This window comes from Phoca vitulina, unplaced genomic scaffold, assembly GCF_004348235.1.
Source record: "Phoca vitulina isolate PV1807 unplaced genomic scaffold, GSC_HSeal_1.0 scaffold1, whole genome shotgun sequence".
Classification (NCBI taxonomy): domain Eukaryota; kingdom Metazoa; phylum Chordata; class Mammalia; order Carnivora; family Phocidae; genus Phoca; species Phoca vitulina.
Window position 1 is genome coordinate 26,049,998 of NW_022589704.1, and position 21,297 is coordinate 26,071,294.

The 21,297-nt window shown below is 40.0% G+C and overlaps 1 protein-coding gene across 3 annotated transcripts in view; it reads left to right on the top strand.

The window, feature by feature from the left end:
- The window catches only part of LANCL1 (LanC like 1), a 39,373-nt gene that overhangs the window by 11,213 nt on the left and 6,863 nt on the right, over positions 1 to 21,297 (top strand). For 2 of the 3 annotated variants that reach the window (XM_032403015.1, XM_032403023.1), the window contains exons 4-6: positions 9,968 to 10,175; positions 18,480 to 18,615; positions 19,163 to 19,309. In XM_032403015.1, the coding sequence (XP_032258906.1) occupies positions 9,968 to 10,175; positions 18,480 to 18,615; positions 19,163 to 19,309 (491 nt within the window). The remainder of the gene's footprint in view (positions 1 to 9,967; positions 10,176 to 18,479; positions 18,616 to 19,162; positions 19,310 to 21,297) is intronic. The other variant, XM_032403030.1, reaches the window with a different exon arrangement.

The following is a 21,297-nucleotide window of genomic DNA, read 5'->3' on the forward strand; positions in this document are numbered from 1 at the left end:
TGAGCATTTAACACAGTGCCAGGTCCATAGTTGGTGCTTAGTAAATACTTATTTATTGAATGAATGAATGAATGAACGAACGAACGAACGGAGAGTGTTCTGCCATTACTATTCTATAGTATACCACCTATACAAATTAAAAACAATAAAGCAAACCAGGTGGGATGAGGGAAGAGTGGAATTTGACTCATTTCATATGTCTTAGGATGTAGAAGAGTCAATCACATCTCCTTCCCTTGACTTCTGGTCCAATTGAGAAATGAACTCAAAAATTAGAGAGGGCTTATAATATCTGCTTTATACTTGTTAAAGCTGGATAGAGAGCCTATTGTTTAGACCTGGATGTAAAATGGGTTTCTTCTTTTTTGCTGCCTGACTTGAACTTACCTCCTTAGACTCAAACAGAGCATCTGGATAGTACAAATACGGATTACTACATGAGAAAAAGGAGAAAAAAGAGGGAACACCTAAAGACAGAAGACTCCCAGAAAGCTCAAGAGGAGGGCCAGATGGCACATGTATAGAGAACATTTTTTTAGTAAGAGGAGCCAGCAAGAGTGGAGAGAGGCAGGAACATGGGAAGACTATGCTTCCCTCTGTACTTTCTGTCCTTTTCAATCAGGCATCAGAGATGAGGCAAAGTGACTGATTCAGCACTGGAAATTCACAGTCTAATGGGGTTGGGTATTTATTGAGTAGTTACTATGTGCTAGGAACTTGCAATAATCAGCATGATTCACAGTAACTATGGAGTAGCTACTGTTATTTCCATTTTATAGATAAACATGCTTAGGCACAGAGAGGTTTAGTAAATGAGGTAAAATCACACAGTGAGTTACTGGTGGCTTCAATCCCAGACATTGATTCCTGAGCCTGCGCCCTTAATGACTACTCTGTTGAAAGATTTATCACCTATCAATGGCGTCTAAATAAAAGACTAGGAGCACTTCCTATTTGGCAGTTGTGAGGCAGGGCACTGAGGGAAGGAGGAGGAAAGTATGAGGTCTCCTTTTTTTGAAGTCCATTTTCCTATTGGACGGTCAGCTCTGGAAATACATAAAAAAGAAGACACATCTTCTGAGTGCTTGTTTGCCCTATTTCTTTTCTACTTCTTCGTTTGAGATAACACTATTTAATTAATGGTGCAGAGTCACAACTGGTTTTCTCCCCATGTTACCTGTACTCAAGTATTTGGAGAACAACAGCTGTTGATGCTTGTGATGCTTGACTTTAAGCTGACAGCTGAGCAGATAATGCTGGTCCAGGCAGTGTTTATGTATAGGCTTTGTGGAGAGCACTGTGCACAGTAACGAAAGTGACTGGGAATGGGAGTCCTGCCCTAAAGAAAACTGTAATTTTTTTTTTTTTTTTTTGAGAGGGAGGGAGAGAGAGAGATGGGGCGGGGCAGAGGGAGAAGGAGAGAGAGAATCCCAAGCAGACTCCCTGCCGAGCGCAGAGCCTGATGCGGGGCTTGATCTCATGACTCTGAGATCATGACTTGAGCCGAAATCAAGAGTCGGATGCTTAGCCGACTGAGCCACCCAGGCACCTCTAGACACCTGTAATTTTGTTGAAAAAATAAAAATGCACTTAGTCAGACATCCTCACAAAATTGAGAAACCATTACAAAACAGTGTATCAGAAAGTACCAACGTGATATAGAAAGACAGGTGATCGTACTGTATGGGGTTAACTAGAGAAAATGGTCACTTATATTTTCATAAATCTGAAAGGGAAAAAAAACATGGTAATTGATAAACTTTCAAAGTTTTCACTAGGGAACAGTTTATTTGAAACTACCCATCACCCTTTTAGGGAGTTCCTATTTCCATATCACTCAAAACTATTGAGACCCTTTCTTGGGTATTAGCTGGCACCTCTAGTGACTCCAGCGGTATTTCAATCAGAGCATGACTTTTCCCACCAGAGTACATGAAGAGAATCTTTAAAAGACCCTGACCTTCAAGGAAATACCTTGTAGAGAGGAGGTACCACGGCAAAGGTTCTTACATCAGTGCAGACTGGTTGTAAAATAAATGAACGCTGTTAAGGAATAATCTCTAAAGTGCAGAATTACAGACAAGTGTTTTTGAGAGTTCATACATCTGTGGAGATTTTTATCATGTCCACATACATTTGAGACGCACGAAGGTCTTGATTGGTCAAGATGAATAGGACTAATGATCCCTCAGAAATTCAGAGGCTTAGTATTAATTACTTCTCAACAGCTGGCTATATTTATAGTACTACTGGGGATAAGTAGCTGAGTAAGGAAATTGCAGATTTAGAAGTGTCCCTAAGCAGTTTACCCTCCCTTCCCAGAGTAATAGCTATAGAAGGAGACAGTAGAAAAATCTAGTTCAGAGCTTCCGTGCTAAAAACCAGGACAGATTCCTATTACAGCAAAGTTTTCTTTGGTCCTTATGGTATCTTTTTTTTTTCTTTGAAGTAAATTAGTTGTCAGCATTTCAGAAACAGATTTCTAGGATGAACTGTGGGGGCAGTGCGAGACTTCCCGAACTTCTTGCACACAATGACATCAATCTCTGGTGTTCAGAGCAGTGCTGTCCTTAGAACGTTCTGCGGTGATAGATATGTTATTTTCTTGTCCGTTACAGCAGCCGCTAGCCACACGTAGCTATCGAGCATTTGAAATGTGGCTAGTGTGACTGAGAAACTGAATTTTAAATTTTGTTTACTTTTAATTAACTCAAAGTTTTCTAGACACTCATGGTTAGAAGCTGTCATGCTGGACACCACAGTTGGAAGCAACCAAACAAGCTCTGGGAGTTGTAAGATCAAAGTAATATATGTCTGGATTTCTTCTGGCCTCTCGGACCAAAAAGGAGGGTTTTTTGTTTTTGTTTTTATTAAAAGAAACCCTACCTACATTGGATTGGTGAGTCTTCTAGTCCACTTGCTCTTAAAGTGCATCAGAGAATCACTGACTACTCCAGGAGTCACATCATTCCCCACACCTTTGGAGGACATTTGTCCAGCCTCTCTTCCCTAAACTCCAGATGCATCCAGCTGCCCATTTAAGCTCTCCACTTGGATGTCTGATGAACATCTCAAACCTTCTCTCTGCCTCTTCCCCACTTCCAGGCCCTGTGTTAGACATGTCTAGTGCTCACCCATATCTAGTGTCGCTCTCTTTCTGGACTCCTAGCAGGGTTAAACCTCTCAACTTCAATGTCATTAGGTAAGGCGACCTCTTCTAGTCCAGGGACTGCAAGGGGAAGCAGCATGTGTCGCTTCTAAGCCAAAGCCTGTAATTGCTGGTGTGAGGCTCTGCAGCACTCTTCATGTGGTACCTGTCTAGGATCCAGTTCCCTAATAAAGTCCTGCATGTTCAGTTCCTTCTTGGAGGACCTGGACTAACACATAGGGTTATCTTTGAAAAATGCTTTTTGGGGTTCCTGGGTGGCTCCATTGGTTAAGCATCCAACTTTTGATTTCAGTTCAGGTCTTGATCTCAGGGTCGTGAGTTCAAGTCCCACACTGGGCTCCATGCTGGGCGTGGAGCCTACTTAAAAAAAAAAAATGCTTTTGGGGGGGAATACTACTCCTTTACATAAACCAACCATAGATTAGTATCAAACCTAAATTTCTGTGTCTGGTTTTTAATAATTTGAACCCCTAAGGAGTCTATCCTTATTAACCATGTCATCCCCTAGCCTTCACATCCACATGGACTTGCTCAGGTGATTCGACTTGCTGGGAGTACTATGCACAGGCTCTATTTCAGCCTTCCCCTTTTGGTCCATACCCCATCCATACCTTCTCCTCCTTGATGGTATATTTTTTCCCCCTGCAATGGAGGGGATACTCTCTCCACCTCTGTTCATTCTTTCTCCATTAAGCCAGTCTCCAAAGTTATGAATAACTAAAGAATGAACATGGCATTTCTAAAACATTTACTGACTTCACATGCTTGATTCTAAGAGGCACTTGATTGATTTTTTTACTGATGTGAAATTTATCTGGATTTGCATGTAAAATAGAGGTAGTGTCCCTATTACAACTTTCCTGTACCCTTTAGGAAATAAAGTACAACCAACCAGAATAGGAATAATCTCTTATTCCTAAAGGAGAGTACTCATTACTTAACAGAATTAGTTATCCCAAATGCTTTATTGGTCATCTTTAATGAGTTTGGGAGTAATGGGCAAATAATGGATTAGATTTTGCTTTACTCATTTTTCAGTGTATTTCTCTTCATATGGATTATTTTCCCATTTAGAATATGCCAGTAAGTTTAAGTCATATATATGAGCAAATCTAACAAGACAGTAAAATTCAGACCAAAAAAGCATTCGTTTTCATAGCTTAATCACAGTAGTTATCATAGAGTGAACCATCTAAGAAATAGAATATTTAACATCAATTTTATGTCAATGAAAATGTCAAAATCCCTCCAGATTTAAAGGGGGGTGGGGAGTGGGTTTTTTTTTTCTTTTAATAAAATAATCCTAAAACGAGTTGAAGCATATTTTTACAATTAAATGCAATCAAAACTTAAATCTCACTTCAGTCTTTTCTGTTCTGGAAGAAAAGGTGAAAGGGTAGAAGAAGGAAGCAAATCTCCTTTATCCTACCTTTTGCTTAGAAAAATAATATAGAAGGAAATTTTATCCACTACTCAAATTTAAGCCCAGAATACTCTAAGTAGCATATCCTGTGATAAAAAAAGGAAACATTAAAAAGATTAAACTCCATACATCATCCTGTGTTGAGTCTCATGACCAGTTTTGATGGTTATCCTAGAAGCTAGTACAGTGTTGTCTCTCATTATGTTAAATGTCCTGTAGAGACTGGAATCCTACTTGCTAATGAGTTTATGAATAGTCAGAACTGTAACCCTTCCCTCCCAAACTTGACCCTTCCCTGGAGGCATATTAATATCTTGGTGGATGAGAAGTATATTAAGCCTTGCAGTACTATTTGACTCTTTCCATGAAGAGCAAATTTATTTTGATAAAAATTACATTTGAAAAGAGTTTGTTAAATCATTTTTTTAAGATTTTATTTATTTATTTGAGAGAGAGAGAGAGCACAAGCAGGGGGAACAGGAGAGGGAGGAGCAGGCTCCCCGCTGAGCAGGGAGCCCAATGTGGAGGTTGATGCCAGGACCCTGGGATCATGACCTGGGCCAAAGGCAGACGCTTAACCGACTGAGCCACCCAGGCACCTCTGAAAAGAATTTTTAAAAGCATAGACAGAGGCCAGGGCTGCGAGTATATGTAAGGGGACTGGGTGAGTTTTCCCTGCCGAGCCCTTGAGGTTGTATCTTTTTCTTTCTATTTTATTTTATTTTATTATGTTATGTTAGTCACCATACATTACATCACCAGTTTTCAATGCAGTGATCCACGATTCATTGTTTTCGTATAACACCCAGTGCTCCATGCAGTACATGCCCTCCTTAATACCCATCACCAGGCTAACCCATCCCCCCACCCACTCCCCTCTAAAACCCTCAGTTTTGTTTCTCAGAGTCCATAGTCTCACATAGTTCATCTCTCCTTCTGATTCCCCCCCCTTCATTTTTCCCTTCCTTCTAATGTCCTCCATGCTATTCCTTATGTTCCACAAATAAGTGAAACCATATGAAAATTGACTTTCTCTGCTTGACTTATTTCACTTAGCATAATCTCCTCCAGTCCCATCCATGTTGATGTAAAAGTTGGGTATTCATCTTTCTGATGGCTGACTAATATTCCATTGTATATATGGACCATATCTTCTTTAATCATTCATCTGTTGAAGGGCATCTCAGCTCTTTCCACAGTTTTGCTATTGCGGACATTGCTGCTATGAACATTGGGGTGCATCTGGCCCTTCTTTTCACTACATCTGTGTCTTTGGGGTAAATACCCAGTAGTGCAATTGCTGGGTCATAGGGTAGCTCTATTTTTAATTTTTTGAGGCACCTCCACACTTTTTTTTCAAAGTGGCTGTACCAACTTGCATTCCCACCAGCAGTGTAAGAGGGTTCCCCTTTCTCCACAACCTCTCCAACATTTGCTGTTTCTTGCCTTGTCAATTTTTGCCATTCTAACTGGTGTAAGGTGGTATCTCAATGTGGTTTTGATTTGAATTTCTCTGACGGCTAATGATGATGAACATTTTTTCTTTTTCTTTTTTTTTTTTTTTTTAAGATTTTTATTTATTTAACAGAGAGAGAGAGCACAAGTAGGCAGAGCGGCAGACAGAGGGAGAGGGAGAAGCAGGCTCTCCGCCGAGCAGGGAGCCCGATGCGGGGCTCGATCCCAGTACCCTGGGATCATGACCTGAGCCGAAGGCAGCCGCTTAACCGACTGAGCCACCCAGGCGCCCCTGAACATTTTTTCATGTGTCTGTTAGCCATTTGTATTTCTTCTTTGGAGAAGTGTCTGTTCATGTCCTCTGCCCATTTTTTGACTTGATTCTTTGGGTGTTGAGTTTGAGAAGTTCTTTATAGATCTTGGATACCAGCCCTTTATCTGTAGTGTCATTTGCAAATATCTTCTCCCTTTCTGTGGGTTGCCTCTTTGTTTTGTTGACTGTTTCCTTTGCTGTGCAGAAGCTTTTTATCTTGATGAAGTCCCAATAATTCATTTTTGCTTTTGTTTCACTAGCCTTTGGAGATGTATCTTGAAAGAAATTGTTGTGGCTGATGTCAAAGAGGTTATTGCCTATGTTCTTCTCTAGGATTTGGATGGATTCCTGTCTCACATTGAGGTCTTTCATCCATTTTGAGTTTATCTTTGTGTATGGTGTTAGAGAATGGTCGCGTTTCATTCTTCTGCATGTGGCTGTCCAATTTTCCCAGCACCATTTATTGAAGAGACTGTCTTTTTTCCATTGCATATTTTTCCTGCTTTGTCGAAGATTATTTGATCATAGAGTTGAGGGTCCGTATCTGGGCTCTCTGTTCTGTTCCATTGGTCTATATGTCTGTTTTTGTGCCAGTACCATGCTGTCTTGGTGATCACAGCTTTGTAATATAGCTTGAAATGAGGCAACGTGATGCCCCCAGCTTTGTTTTTCTTTTTCAGCATTTCCTTGGCGATTCGGGGTCTTTTCTGATTGCATACAAATTTTAGGATTGTTTGTTCCAGCACTTTGAAAAATGTCATTGGAATTTTGATCGGGATGGCATTGGAGGTATAGATTGCTCTGGGTAGCATAGACATTTTAACAATGTTTATTCTTCCGATCCATGAGCATGCAATGTTTTTCCATCTTTTTGTGTCTTCTTCAATTTCTTTCATGAGTGTTCTGTAGTTCCTAGAGTATAGATCCTTTACCTCTTTGGTTAGGTTTATTCCGAGGTATCTTATGGTTTTTGGTGCTATTGTAAATGGAATCGTTTCTCTAATTTCTCTTTCTAAGGTTGCATTGTTAGTGTATAAGAAAGCAACTGATTTCTGTGCATTGATTTTGTATCCTGCCACATTACTGAATTGCTGTACAAGTTCTAGTAATTTGGGGATGGAGTCTTTTGGGTTTTCCACATAAAGTACCATGTCGTCTGCAAAAAGAGAGTTTGACTTCTTCTTTGCCAATTTGATTACCTTTTCTTTTTGTTGTCTGATTGCTGTTGTTAGGACTTCTAGTACTATGTTGAACAATAGTGGCAAGAGTGGGCATCCTTGACGTGTTCCTGATCTTAAGGGAAAGGCTCTCAGCTTTTCCCCATTGAGGATGATAATTGCTGTGGGTTTTTCACTGATGGATTTTATGAACTTGAGGAATGTTCCCTCTATCCCTATACTCTGAAGAATTTTAATCAGGAAAGGATGCTGTAGGTCGTATCTTTATTTCCCACCTTGCCCGTTACCTCTCAGCATTTGGTATTTATGCAAAGGTGATATTATGTGCATAAATATTGCTAAAGGTTGGAAGACCATAAGGATTGGGTTCAAGGCTTCTAGCTACACACAGTTCCCCATTTTTCTATTAAATTAGGGCATGTAGGATATACAGTATTGAGGAGGCATTACATGTCTTTGACTTCCATATTTTGTCTTGGACCCTGGACCCTGGACCTAGACTGATTTCTAGAAGGCTTGTCCAGGAAACTTTTTCAAATTGGCAGCAGCACTCCTCACTTGAAACCCTTTTCATCATGGGTGTTTTGTGACAGGAAGTAGACACCATAAACTGCGAGGCGCAGCAGATTGCTTAATCAAAATATATGGACACTGAGGCCCAGAATGAGACCAAGGAGAGAACCAGAACCTGAGGTTGTAGAATCCCAGAAGCTGGAGAGAGAATTCTCTGCTGATCAAAAAGAAAAAAAGTTTTTCATCTAAATGAAATATTGTGGACTGGAGAAATGACTACCTGTTTGTCGTGAGAAATGCATCCAGCCTTAAAATTGCAAACTGTAATGGGTTTTGTTTGTTAAAGATTTAGGCCAAGAGGAATTGATAATGAGAGACAAAGGTCTGAAAAGGAAAACAATCATTGGGCTTGTATTTAATCACTTCGTATTTTCTCAGACCTCAGTCATGTCATTATCTGGCTGTGGTGCTTACAGAACTTAATTAGGGGAGTTGAGGCAGCAATGGGAATAGGAGGCCAAAATGAAAGGGTAACAATTTAAACGGATCACCAGCAGGTGCCTGGTGTGGATGGAGATGAAGCCATTTAAGCACCTAATTGTAGAAGAAGCTCTTGACATTGATCATTTGTGAAAAGGAGATTTTGTTTTTCTTACATACGTGGTTTTGTACACTTATGTCTACAAACCTTCAGCACTGGTACGTCTGATCATCAGCTTGTGGAATTACAAACACCAAGCCACTTTGAAAGAGCAGAACAAGGTTATTAACTTTGGCAGGAAATGAAAATTTGGCCTTAATATACATGAGAAATTGAATTGTCTGTAGCACAAAGCTTTGGAGATTACCCATGCAAAATGAGAAAACTATCTAAATTTCAAATTGTCCTCAGTACAGTGAAAAGTAATTTTGCAGACTGCGTTTTTACTGCACTGAAATCCATGAAGAGATGGGCTCTATTAATTTAGATTTAAACAGAGACTCTGTATCTTCTAAAAATGGTAAATGAGATGGAAAATGTACTTTAAGGGGAGAAATGAGTTTCTGGAAATGCTGCAGGCAGGCGGGTTCTCTACTCCACATCTCTGAGTCTGCCCTGAGACCAGTCGGCTTCAGAGGAAGGCTCTATCTACTGTGACAGGCATTTGGAGTAAGGACATTCAGACAACGCCTCAATTATATATATAGCAGCTTCAAGAGCAGGTTAAGAAGCAAATCGAGTACGGCCCAAAGCAAAAGTTATTGGCAGTTTTTACACCATAATTCCTAACGTGGCCGGGTCCTTGGCAGAGAAAAAAAAAAAATAAGGAGGGATTGAATTTATTTTCTCAGATCTCTCTACCTCACAGTAGTTTTCTTATAATCTCTGCCTGGAAAGATACTGGAGTAGGGAATTTGGTTACTCTACCTTCCTTCTCACTCAAAAACTTAACTTCTTTATGAGGAGAAATTGAGTTTTTCACTCCCTAGTCTTTAAATTTTTTTTAACTCACAAGAACAAATATTACTTGTTTATTGATTAAAGTAAATGATTATTTGTTAAATAAACAGGTGACTGTTTAGAACCATGGTTTTGATAAGCTGTCATGTAACCATCAAGAATAGTACATGAACACACAAGAGCCAGAGTGGGACAAGGATTAATAATAAACTTAGGTTAGAGTTCTCCGAGGGTCTCGGAGTGTCTCTTCTTTACAGTTGCAGTGATGAAGAAACAGAGTGAGTGCCTGTGTCTGGTTCTTAGAGCTGCTTGGTAGTAAAGCTGTGTCTAGAACTAAGGTCATCTGAACTTACGCATAGTTTACATATGTGTTATGGTTTATCAACAATCAACACTGCTGAGTTGGCAACAAACCAAAGTAATGCAGTCAGCAGCCCGTTCCTCATCTTCACGTGATTTTCTTTTTGCTTCTCAGGTATCGCTCTGCTTTACTTACATCTCTATGATGTGTTCGGGGACCCCGCTTACCTCCAGATGGCACACGGCTACGTAAAGCAAAGTCTGAACAGTCTGACCAAGCGCTCCATCACCTTCCTGTGCGGGGACGCAGGCCCCCTGGCCGTGGGCGCCGTGGTGTACCACAAGATGAACAATGAGAAGCAGGCAGAAGACTGCATCACCCGGTAATCATGTTTCTTTTCAAGGATTATTATCGAGACGTCATTACATATTAATTCTGTATGTGTGTTAGCAAAAGAACATTTTAGTGAAGTTACTTTTCCCTCAGCAATAAATCTTACTACTGTCATTTGATCACATCGCACATCATTCCGATGTAGTTAAGGAACAACCAGTAAAATTCCCTATTTTATTGTAAGATGTCATGACACTGACCCACATCAGATCAAACATCAGTTTAATAACAAAAATGAGATCAGAAGCCTAATCCTGGGATTACTAATCCAAGGTGCTATCCAAGATCAATAATTTGAAAAATGTGGTTCATTTCCTGTGATGGGCTGAGGAAGGAAGGCCTCCTCATGGACTACAGACTGACTCAAAATTGCTTGTCTTAGGAGCAAATAACATGCAAATCCAGATTTTTATTTTTAATAGAGATCGGGGAAGCCCACTAGAAGCTTGTGAATTATGAAGAATTACTAAACTTGTGTACTAATAAACTACAATTATTGTTTTACTAGAGTTTATTGAGCATGAAGAATTCTGTTCAGAATTCTGGCAGCCATGCAACTCTACATGCAGTGCTGTGAGGCTCCCACTGAGTGTGTCCACACGCAGGGTTGCAATTCCAGCAAAGGCTTTTGGTTGTGTTTCGTTGTTTAATAGCCTTTACTTTTTAGAGCAATTTTCAGTTCACAGAAAATTGAGAGGAAGGTACAGAGATTTCTCATATACATGCATAACCTCCCCCAGTATCAACATTCCCCACTGGGGTGATACACTTGTTACAATGGACAGGCCATAGTTTGTATTAGTTACATTAGTCACATCTTGGTGTTGTGCATTCTGTGGGTTTGGACAAATGTATGATGACATGTATCCATCGTTATATTGTCATACAGAGTAGTTGCCCTGCCCCAAAAATCCACTGTGCTCCGCCTGTTAATCCCTCTTCCCTGCTCCCTGACCCCTGGCTACTGTTGATCATTTTACTGTCTCCGTAGTTTTGCCTTTTCCAGAATGTCATAGTTGGAAATATTACAATATGTAGTCTTTTCAGATTGGCTTCTTTTACTGAGCAATACGTATTTAAGGCTCCTCCATGTCTTTTCATGGTATGTTAGCTCATTTCTTCTTAGCACTGAGTAGAATTCTGCTGTCTGGATGTACCGTAGTTTATCCATTCACCTACTGAAGGACATCTTGATTGCTTTCAAGTTTTGGCAGTTATGAATAAAGCTAATGTAAACATCCAATTCTGCAGGGTTTTGTGCAGACATAAGTTTACAGCTCCTTTGGGTAAATATCAAGGAGTACAATTGCTGGATCATATTGTAAGGGTATGTTTAGTTTTGTAAGAATTTCCAAACTATCTTCCAGAGTGGCTGTACCATTTTGTATTCCCACAAGCAATGAATGAAAGTTCCTCATGCTCCACATCCTTGCCAGGGTTCCAGATTTTGGCGATTCTAGTAGATGTGTAGTGGTATCTCGTTGTTTTAATTTGCATTTCCCTGATGACGTATGATGTGGAGCATCTTTTTATATACTTCCTTGCCATTAGTATTGCTTCTTTGGTGAAATGTCTGTTAAGGTCTTTCACCCATTTTTTAATTGGGTCCAGCAACATTTTAATCAGTATTATCTCCAGTTTGACCATGGTTTTTGATTCCCACTACTTTTTCTTATAATTATTATTAGAATGCCATTTTCATCACTGATTTTGTTTGTGGAGGATCTTTGGTGAATTTTACATGTGCAGTGGTGTGTATTTCATTAACAGGCTTTTGGCCTAAAATTCTAATAACTATTCTCCCCCTCAAAATTTTATTATGAAAAATTTCAAACATACAGAAATGTTGAAACAGTAGTGAATACCTATATATCTACCCACATAGATTCTACCATTAACATTTTTCTATACTTGCTTTATCACATATCTAATCCATCTATCCATTTCAGAGTGAATTGCAGACATCAGTACCCTTCCTTCTAAATATTAAAGCATATATATCATTTACTAGAGTTCAATATCTGTTTAGTTTTCTTCTTTTGACGTAAAGTTTATACACAATGTGCTGCCCAAGTTTTATGTATATTTGTTGAGTTTTGACAAATGCATTGCAAAGCAGAAACTACCTTTCTATTTCTTTGTGGCCAGTTTAAAGCCATTAGCCACACATTTGCTTTAGAGGCTCAGAAGGAAGTCTCATTCAGTGAGTCACTCTTAAGTATCATAAAAATAAGCCGTAGTGGTCCCAATGTTTTATATGTAATGCCAGCCTTTCTCAGTGTATGTGCAGCCAGATAGTAATAGTTTGCTGTGTGAAAAATAAAAACAAGATTTGTGTATTCAGACAGGGGAAACACTATTTAAGCAAAATTAAATATACACCTTTACTGGCTGCTCAGAGTCGTCAGGAGCTTTTGACACGTGGGTGAAACTCTGGCGACTCTAGGGAGTGGAATTTGCCAAACTTGTCAAGTAGATAACCTTTTTCCTCGTGACATTTTAGAGCCTACTGTTGTAAGAAACAGTCTTTGGAGCACAGGACCATATACTAATATTGGTTTATTTATAAAACACTCTTAAAAGTAAACTAAAATTTTTTGATACCTTGATAACAAAGGTGTTTTTATTTATATCTTTTTAAAAACTTTTACAATGTTTCAACAGTATTTTATTTATAGCCAGTAGATTTGTTAAGATTAAATATATAGAATGCAGATAGTGAAAATAGGCCATTTATGGCCACAGTTTTGATTTTTCAGATTTATAGAGTTCGTGACAGAACAGGAAGAAAAAAGGAATAATGTGTAAATTACTTTCACATCTCCTCCCTTTTAAGGGAAAAATCTGTAAGTTTTTGCAACTCAGTTGAAATGATTGGATGTCATCAGATATTTAATAAACCTCCTTGGTTGTTTTACTTTTTACTGAAACTTCTTTCTCATATCACATAGGCCTTTGGAGCTATCAGAGACCCTCAAGTTCTCTACATGGCCTCTGTGTTGTGCTCCACCACCACCGTCATTTTTCAGCTTACCTTTCCTATGGTTTCTTAATATAATAGTCTTTCAGGGGCGCCTGGGTGGCTCAGTCATTAAGCGTCTGCCTTCGGCTCAGGTCATGGTCCCAGGGTCCTGGGATTGAGCCCCACATCGGGCTCCCTGCTCTTTGGAGAGTCTGCTTCTTGCTCTTCCTCTGCCTCTGCCCCTCTCCTCCTGCTTGTGTTCTCTCTCTCTCTCTGTCTCAAATAAATAAATAAAATCTTAAAAAAAAAAAAAAAAAAATATATATATATATATATATATAGTCTTTCAGAATCGTAATTCTGAGTTTTAGAGATCAAAGAAGTCAATGTTTCCCTAAGGTAGGGATTCTTAAATTTGGGGCCCTGAGAATCTTAGGGCTTCCAAAGGTATAAAATCCCCAAATTGTATTCAGCATGGAGAGAACATTTACACTTTTTTGGAGGAGTCTGTGACTCCCCAAAAAGGAGTGTGTGTGCATGTGCGCGTGTGTCTTTTCATGATCAGAATGTCCTGCAGTTGGCTGGGGCAGGTGGCAAGGAAGAGAATCAGTAGCACCAATTTTTCCTGCTGTTTGATTTGTACCGGGTTCGTTTTAACCTTCCTTCCACACAGAGGGAGTTGGTGCCACTACTCAAAGAGAACGTTGCCTATTTACAATACCCCACTAAGTCACTAACCGCACAGATCTAGTGCTGTGTGGGGCCGCTATCCAGAATGACCAAGAGTTTTGGCTTTCTGATCAGGAAGTGTAGACTCTCTTTTGTAGTGTGATGAGTAAGAAAAGGACTTCTTTTTAAAAAGTTACAAACCTTTAGATGATACAAGGTAAAAACTCTCCCCAGTCAAACCCTGGGGACTTATTGCCAGGAGTGGAACAGAACTATGCTGGTTTTCTAAGTCTCCATTCTTCCTTCAGTGACATTTCAGTGACCTGTCTCTTTGGAAGATTGGTTGCTATTAATATCAACGTAGCAAAACAAATGGGGCTGCAGTGTTGTGCTTCTGGGTTTGAGAGTTTTTGAAAACACATAAAATAACCTTTATGATTTACAAATGCTATCATTTCTTAACTTTATCTTGAGAATATAGCATGTAAAACCTGCATTTAGAAATCCTACCTTTAGCAATCATCAGACCCAGCTCAGGAGTTTTAATGACTTGAATTCAAATCCAGAAAAAAAAAAAGAATACTTCCTTTTTTACCCTAAACTATAAAATATTATTTTAACAAGATGCTCTAAGCAGTACTTCATTTTCAAGTATTTGAAAGGTATTTGCTATCTACTTTAAACTTCCCAAATGCAAATAAGTTTGGCTGCAAAATAATTGGAATGCTAATTATATATCTCCACCTAGGGGTAATACAATCCATAAGGTTGGCAAATAAAGGAAATGTGGTTCAAACACATTTAGGTGAGAACATCTTTGGAGCTCATGTGATATTTGTTCCAAGTAACTTCCATAGAGCCATTTGTTTAAAAAATTCACAGGAGTTTTTCTTTTTGAATAATTCAATTCCCTTTACAAAAGTAAAGCAACGTGCTTTTTTATATGTAAATTCTATGCAATTTGATATTAAATTGATAATAATAATCATCAAAACTTGATAATAAATTCTTAAATCAAAACTCTGAGATATTCCTTCTGTTTCCTACAACAGTTGAGTTTGTATCTAGTAAAAAGATTTTATTTTCTTAAGATCTCAACATTACTGAGCTGCCAGTTGTGACATTGAGAAAAAAATAGAATTTTTCTTAATAAATGTTTTTTAAGTTCTTTAAAAATATTAGGGTGTGTGTGTGTGTGTGTGTGTGTGTATTATGATTTTAAAGTAGCAAAATGGCCCATAATTCTGCCATCCAGACAGCCCTGTTGACATTGGGGAAAAATTCAAAGTATACAAGAAAATGAAAAGTAACCTTTGGCCACCATGTCCCTATTCCTAAGATAACCACTATTCTACTGTGAGTTTAATGCTTATATTTATAGAAGAAAAACCAAGCATGTTTAACCAATTTGATGAGATGCCTCCATTTGTTGAGGTATAATCTAACTTTGTCAGTAACTGCAACCCGCCATGCTTTTTCATACCCCTCTTTTCCTGATGGGGAGAGAATTCCCTTAAGGATACTTTTATAACTTTTTCTCAGTCTGTTTCAGAAGTGTTAGCCCCTCTCAGTCACTAAAAGCATCTCATTCTGGTTATTAAAACATGGTGTTTCCCTCCCCTCGCCACAGGCTTATGGAAGTGGAGGGGAGGGTTGGGAGAGGGGAATTGTCTGCTCTTTCCCAAGTACCCTCTCTTGGGAGCCAGGACACTCTTCGCTACACCTGTTGGTTATAGCTCGGTGGCAGCACTTGTTAGGTTTTTGTCTGCCTGTTTGTTTTTGGGTTTTTGTAGCTATTAGTGGCCTCCAGAGATTAGCAGTAGGAGCTATATACCCTGTCAGCTCTAACCTTACCACTAAGTATGTTAAAATGAAAGGACAAGCAGTGGACCAGATTCTGCCAAATAAACCAAATGTGCAAACATTGATTAGGAAGAAGATATACACACATACACACAAGTGGTTTCCTGTCCTGTTCTTGTGGCTCAGAGAAAACCACACTGTCCCCAGACAATCTTACTAGGTCTTATTTAAACAGTAATAGAGTCTGGACCCTCTCCCAAGCCTTCCACCTATCTTCATCATCCACTCCACCAACAAAAAGCCACCTGCTAACATTTTTTTACTATATTTACCAGCAAATCTTCTGGTGTAGATTTTGATAAAGTTATCTGAAGGGCCAGATGCCTCTGAATGGTGATTCCTGATAAGAACACTTCAGATATAACCAGTCACCCCAGGGGTGTGATTGTGGATACTTCACATGCTTATCGGAGGACTTATATTATATAGTGTTCGTATGCTTATAATTCCTACTGCATGGACTAAAGTTAGGTGAGATACATGCACAGGCACTGGTTATACTTAACTACTTTGAAAGTAAATTACCACATAGACAACAGGAGAGTTTCACAGCCAAATAATGGCTTTGTCATCAGGTAGTATGTTTAGTGTCCTAAGCTCGCTGATGACAAAGCCATTATTTGGTAGGGCTGATGTCCTCTCATTACTGCTCTTTTCCTGAAATTCCCTGGCTCTTCCCTCATACTTTTCCAGCATGCTAAAGTCATTTTGTCAAGTCTCCCCAAAAATTATATTGCTTTAAAACGTAACTTAAATGGTGTCACATTGAATGTATAGGATAATTTAGAGATAATTGAGATGTGCTTTCAAAATTTCATGTAATAAAAATCCAAATAACAAAGACATTTTCCCTAAATATCATATTTGCTTTCCTACACTCTCCCCACCCCCTCCCCCACAACCACCCTCAAAAAGAAGAAAGTTTCATTCTCTGAGTTTATGGTTGTTTTCCTGAGCTCATTTTCCAGTGAACCTCACCTGCTTTCTGCTTTCCTGGGGCTTCCCATGTTGGTTCTCTGGAAAGAAATCTGGGGCTTTGGTTACCCTACTCTGCCAAGTATTCCCACCACTGTGCCTGTATCTGGGGCCCAATGATGGGGAGGCGAGAAGGAAGTAAAGCAGTGGGTTCACCCCACCCTCCTGGGACCACCACTTCTCCAGTCTGTGAGGAAGGGTCCCTCCCTCAGAGACTTGGCTTCTGTGAGCTCCTCTTGCCTTCATTTCTGCTGCCACCATGAGATTGCTTGTGGCCTGGAGTGTGAGAAAACAGAAGACAAGGAAACATAAAGAAAACTGAGGGGCTGTACCCACTTTCTCTGATATTAGGAGTTCCCTTTCTCATTCTTTCTTGAAACAGAACTAAAGGGCTTCTTCCAGGACTCTCTCTTTCAGCCTTTGGTGCCCACTTCCAGATTTGGGGCTGTTCTGAAGTCAAGCCAGGGGAATACCATTGGTGAATATATGGTAAACTCACCACTGGTTTGGTGGTGCTTCAAATTCTGGTCTTCCCCACTCTGCCTGCTACTGTTTACTGTTTAGAGTCCTCACATAGCTGCTTTGTGCATTCTCTCCAGGTCCTGGAGCTGCATTTACCGAGAGAGGCAGGGTAGAGTGTGCCTACACCATCTTACCTGGAGCCAAAACCAAAAACAACTTTTTCTGAAAAGCTGAACTGAGTCTAATGATAGAGAGTTAATAAATTATCATATAGCCATTTGATGGACTACTATGCAGCCATGATAAAGAATGAGACTACTCTGATACAGAATGTTTGTCAAGATGTATTGTCAAATAGCAAGCCACAGAACATTGGGGAGATATATTTATAGATATGCATATTGATGCTTACATGTGCATAAAGAAAGTCTAGGAATATCCAAGAATTTGGTAACCATGGTTATTTCCCAAAAGAAGGACTGGAAGGGGGAGACTGGGAAGACAGGGAGGCTGACTGATACCTCTGTGCCATTTGCATTATGGTAGATGATGGTAGATCAGGCCGCCGTACAGACCCCTCAGGTAGGCCTGAGGACATACTAAGAAATGAACCAAAGAAGGAGGTAACTGGGGTGCAGCAGGCTTTTCATGTTATGGAAATAGATGACCCTTTGAGTGACTGAGTCCTTTCTCCAGACTAAATGCTGTACTGGGCAGCAGTTCTTAGCTTCTCTGACCCCAGCTGCTGGTCTTAGGGCATAGCTCCAGGAGGAACTAGGGAGGCGCCAGGTAGCCTCAGCCACACATGCCTTTTCTTTTATTCTTTGAATTTGTCAGTTCCATTGTGAACTAAAGAAAAAAGTAGTTGAGGGTTAATTTACCCTTTGTAGCCTGGCTCAGCCCACTTAATGTATAATAATATAATTTATAATATAAATATATGAAAATATTTACCTTTTATATATAAATTAATTTTAATATATTTAAAATGTTTAACTATAATAGTGGGGCACCTGGGTGGCTCAGTTGGTTAAGCGTCTGCCTTCGGCTCAGGTCATGATCTCAGGGTCCCTGGATCGAGTCCCGCATCGGGCTCCCTACACAGCAGGGAGTCTGCTTCTCCCTCTCCCTCTACTGCTCCCCCCACTCCTCTCTCTCTCTCCCTCTCTCTCTCTCTCCAATAAAATTTTTAAAATAAAATAAAATCTTTTAAAAAATAAAATAACTATAATAGTAATTTAATATATAATCCCTAACTATATATTTGTGTGTGTGTGTGTATTTTTTAAATGTACCATTTTTAAGTATCTACCACTACCCGATCCCTTCCAGGTTATCTTAGGCATGCATTTTTATTGCCAGGCTAATTCACCTGAACAAGATTGACCTCCATGCTCCAAATGAAATGCTCTATGGACGAATGGGCTATATCTATGCGCTTCTCTTTGTGAATAAGAACTTCGGAGTGGAAAAGATTGCTCAAAGCCATATTCAGCAGGTACCACATTTCTGTGCTTTTTGGAGTCCTGTTAGGATCCCAGTTATTAACTGCCTGAACTCTTGGTTTTGTTTCTCCAATTAGCATACCCCGGGTCGAAGGAAGGTGTGTGTAGGCCTCTAAAAGGTCAGGTGGGGTCAGAGAGCTGACAGCGTCACACTGAGTGCATTGGAAACACTTAGAGAGCGACTGGGAGCGAGACGTCCAGGCTGCTCCATTTGAGAGTGTCATGGCCCTTCGGAAGACGAGGGCCAGATTTCACCTCCCAGGTGCGGATGTCTCCTTTCGTGCCTGAAGAACTCATGCTTTCCTCTGTCACGTGAATTCGCATAAGCGCTAGTAAAGAGTTCAGAATTTCCATATCTCCCTCTTTTAGGCAGAATACAGTCACCCCTGCTTCCTGAGCATGGAATTAAAACTGTGCCCATCCGTGGCCGGAAGACCCCATCTGATTCACCATATTCTCCATACCTCTTAGCAAAAAGTTCCTTACGGGAAGATTCTTATTTTGATTCTCTCATTATTTTGATCGGTTTTCTCCCTGTAGATTTGTGAAACAGTCTTAACCTCTGGAGAGACCCTCGCCAGAAAGAGAAACTTCACAGCAAAGACTCCACTGATGTATGAATGGTACCAAGAATATTATGTGGGGGCTGCTCATGGCCTGGCAGGAATTTATTACTACCTGATGCAGGTAAGAGATGAAGATGGTGGAACTGAGAAATGCGCTTGCTGACTGCCCGGGCCAGGGCGAGAAGACCGAGGCTCCCCCTCTGGCTTTTCATTCTGTCAACCAACTGCCTCACTCTCCTTGCCATTTCCTGGCCTCGACAAACAAGGGCAGTGTTTGCCAGAGTGCATTTTACAGTGTATAAACATAAAAGGCTGTGCCATGGGATGCTGTCTGATTTGTAGGTGACCCGTACTTGCCTGCTTCGTGCCGCTTTGCAGACTGAAGTGTTTTGACCTGTACTTCTATATGAAGTGCCTTCTGCTCTGCTCTGCCCTTTCAGCAAATGCCTTGAATTAATATTATTGCATATTATTAGACACCACCCACTGAAACAAATTCCAAAAGAACAAAATCAATAGAAAACAAATGAGCATATGTTGCCTACGACTCACTTGGAGAGCAAAGCCACAGAGCCTTTTCAATGGATTTTGTGTAACTTAAATAGCTGGATGCACTATGCCCAGCCGTTCTTTGGCTCTAATACTATTAGGAGACATCAGCCAAAGTCAAATAGACTAAGGACAAGTAGGATTTACTGCAGCAAGCATAACCTGGAAGGGGAGGTCAGAAGAGGACTTTTCATGAGAGCATCATTTCCGGGGGCTTATTTAGCTCTCTTTAAAGAGAAACTGGCACTTGTGAATAAGAATTCATAGCTAAAGAAAATTGATTTTTAATGGCGGCAGAGGTGCCCCCCTCACCTTCCCAAAGTACAATGCAGCGTAAAGAAAAGTGTTTCATTAATATGTTCAGCGTGAGTGCTCGGATATACATACTATTAGCTGGTTGAGTAGCTGGCTGCAATAATGCAAAATCAGTGTCAGACCTTCCGTCTCCCTGTAACTAAACAATGACAACGAAGCTGAAAAACTCAAGGTTATTATTGCTTTTGAATGCAAAGTCACACTTTGAGTGTTAGTGGCAGTAAGAGACCAACTTTTGTATTTGTTCTGCACTTCTCAATTAGGAGTTTTATAATGAGGGGTTTCGACAGTTCAGACTTAGACTCCTTTATTTTTCTGGCATCAACCTCCACTGGCTCTGTATTTCCCAAAGTAAATATATATTCTTAAGTTTTCAGGAAGGAGAGTTCATGTATTGTGCAGTCTTGGGGTGAGTTAGAGTCATCTTACTTCCAGCTGCCTCCTTTTGGTGGCAGTGTGAAATCTGGAAACCTACGTTCTGAGTTTTCCATTGGCAGATAATTGTCTATTTGAAATAATTTAACTTTTTTTTTTTTTTTAAGATTTTATTTATTTTTCGACAGAGAGAGACACAGTGAGAGAGGGGACACAAGCAGGGGGAGTGGGAGAGGGAGAAGCAGGCTTCCCTCAGAGCAGGGAGCCCGATGCGGGGTTCCATCCTAGGACCCTGGGACCATGACCTGAGCGGAAGGCAGACGCTTAATGACTGAGCCACCCAGGCGCTCCGAAATGATTTAACTTTTAATACTGAAAGTCCATTCCAGTAGGTACTTACGTATCATAAACATAAATAAAAATATTAAACATAAAACATAATATTATGTTTTATCATAATATCATAAACATAAAATATTATTTGTAGCCCATTTTGGATAATTCCTGCAAATTTGAGGAAAATCCACTCCTTCTACTCCAGCATTTTAAACTGAGCTGGAACAATATTCTCTGGGTAGAGTGAAATCTATATATGCCCTCAAGAATTTAGTGCACAATCAGTACCTGTGCATCACAACACGGGCTATCTCCTTACCCACATGCCCACCCCCCTCCTGACAAGGACAACGCTTTGAATTTGTTATTTGAAGAAGTGAGTAGTGCATTGAATTAAGAACAGGACCAAAAGGAGAAACTAAAACCATTATATCAAAAATGGAGGCTCAGGGTGCCTGGGTGGCTCAGTTGGTTGAGTGTCCAGACTCTTGCTTTCGACTCAGATCATGATCTCATGTTGGGCTCTGTGCTCAG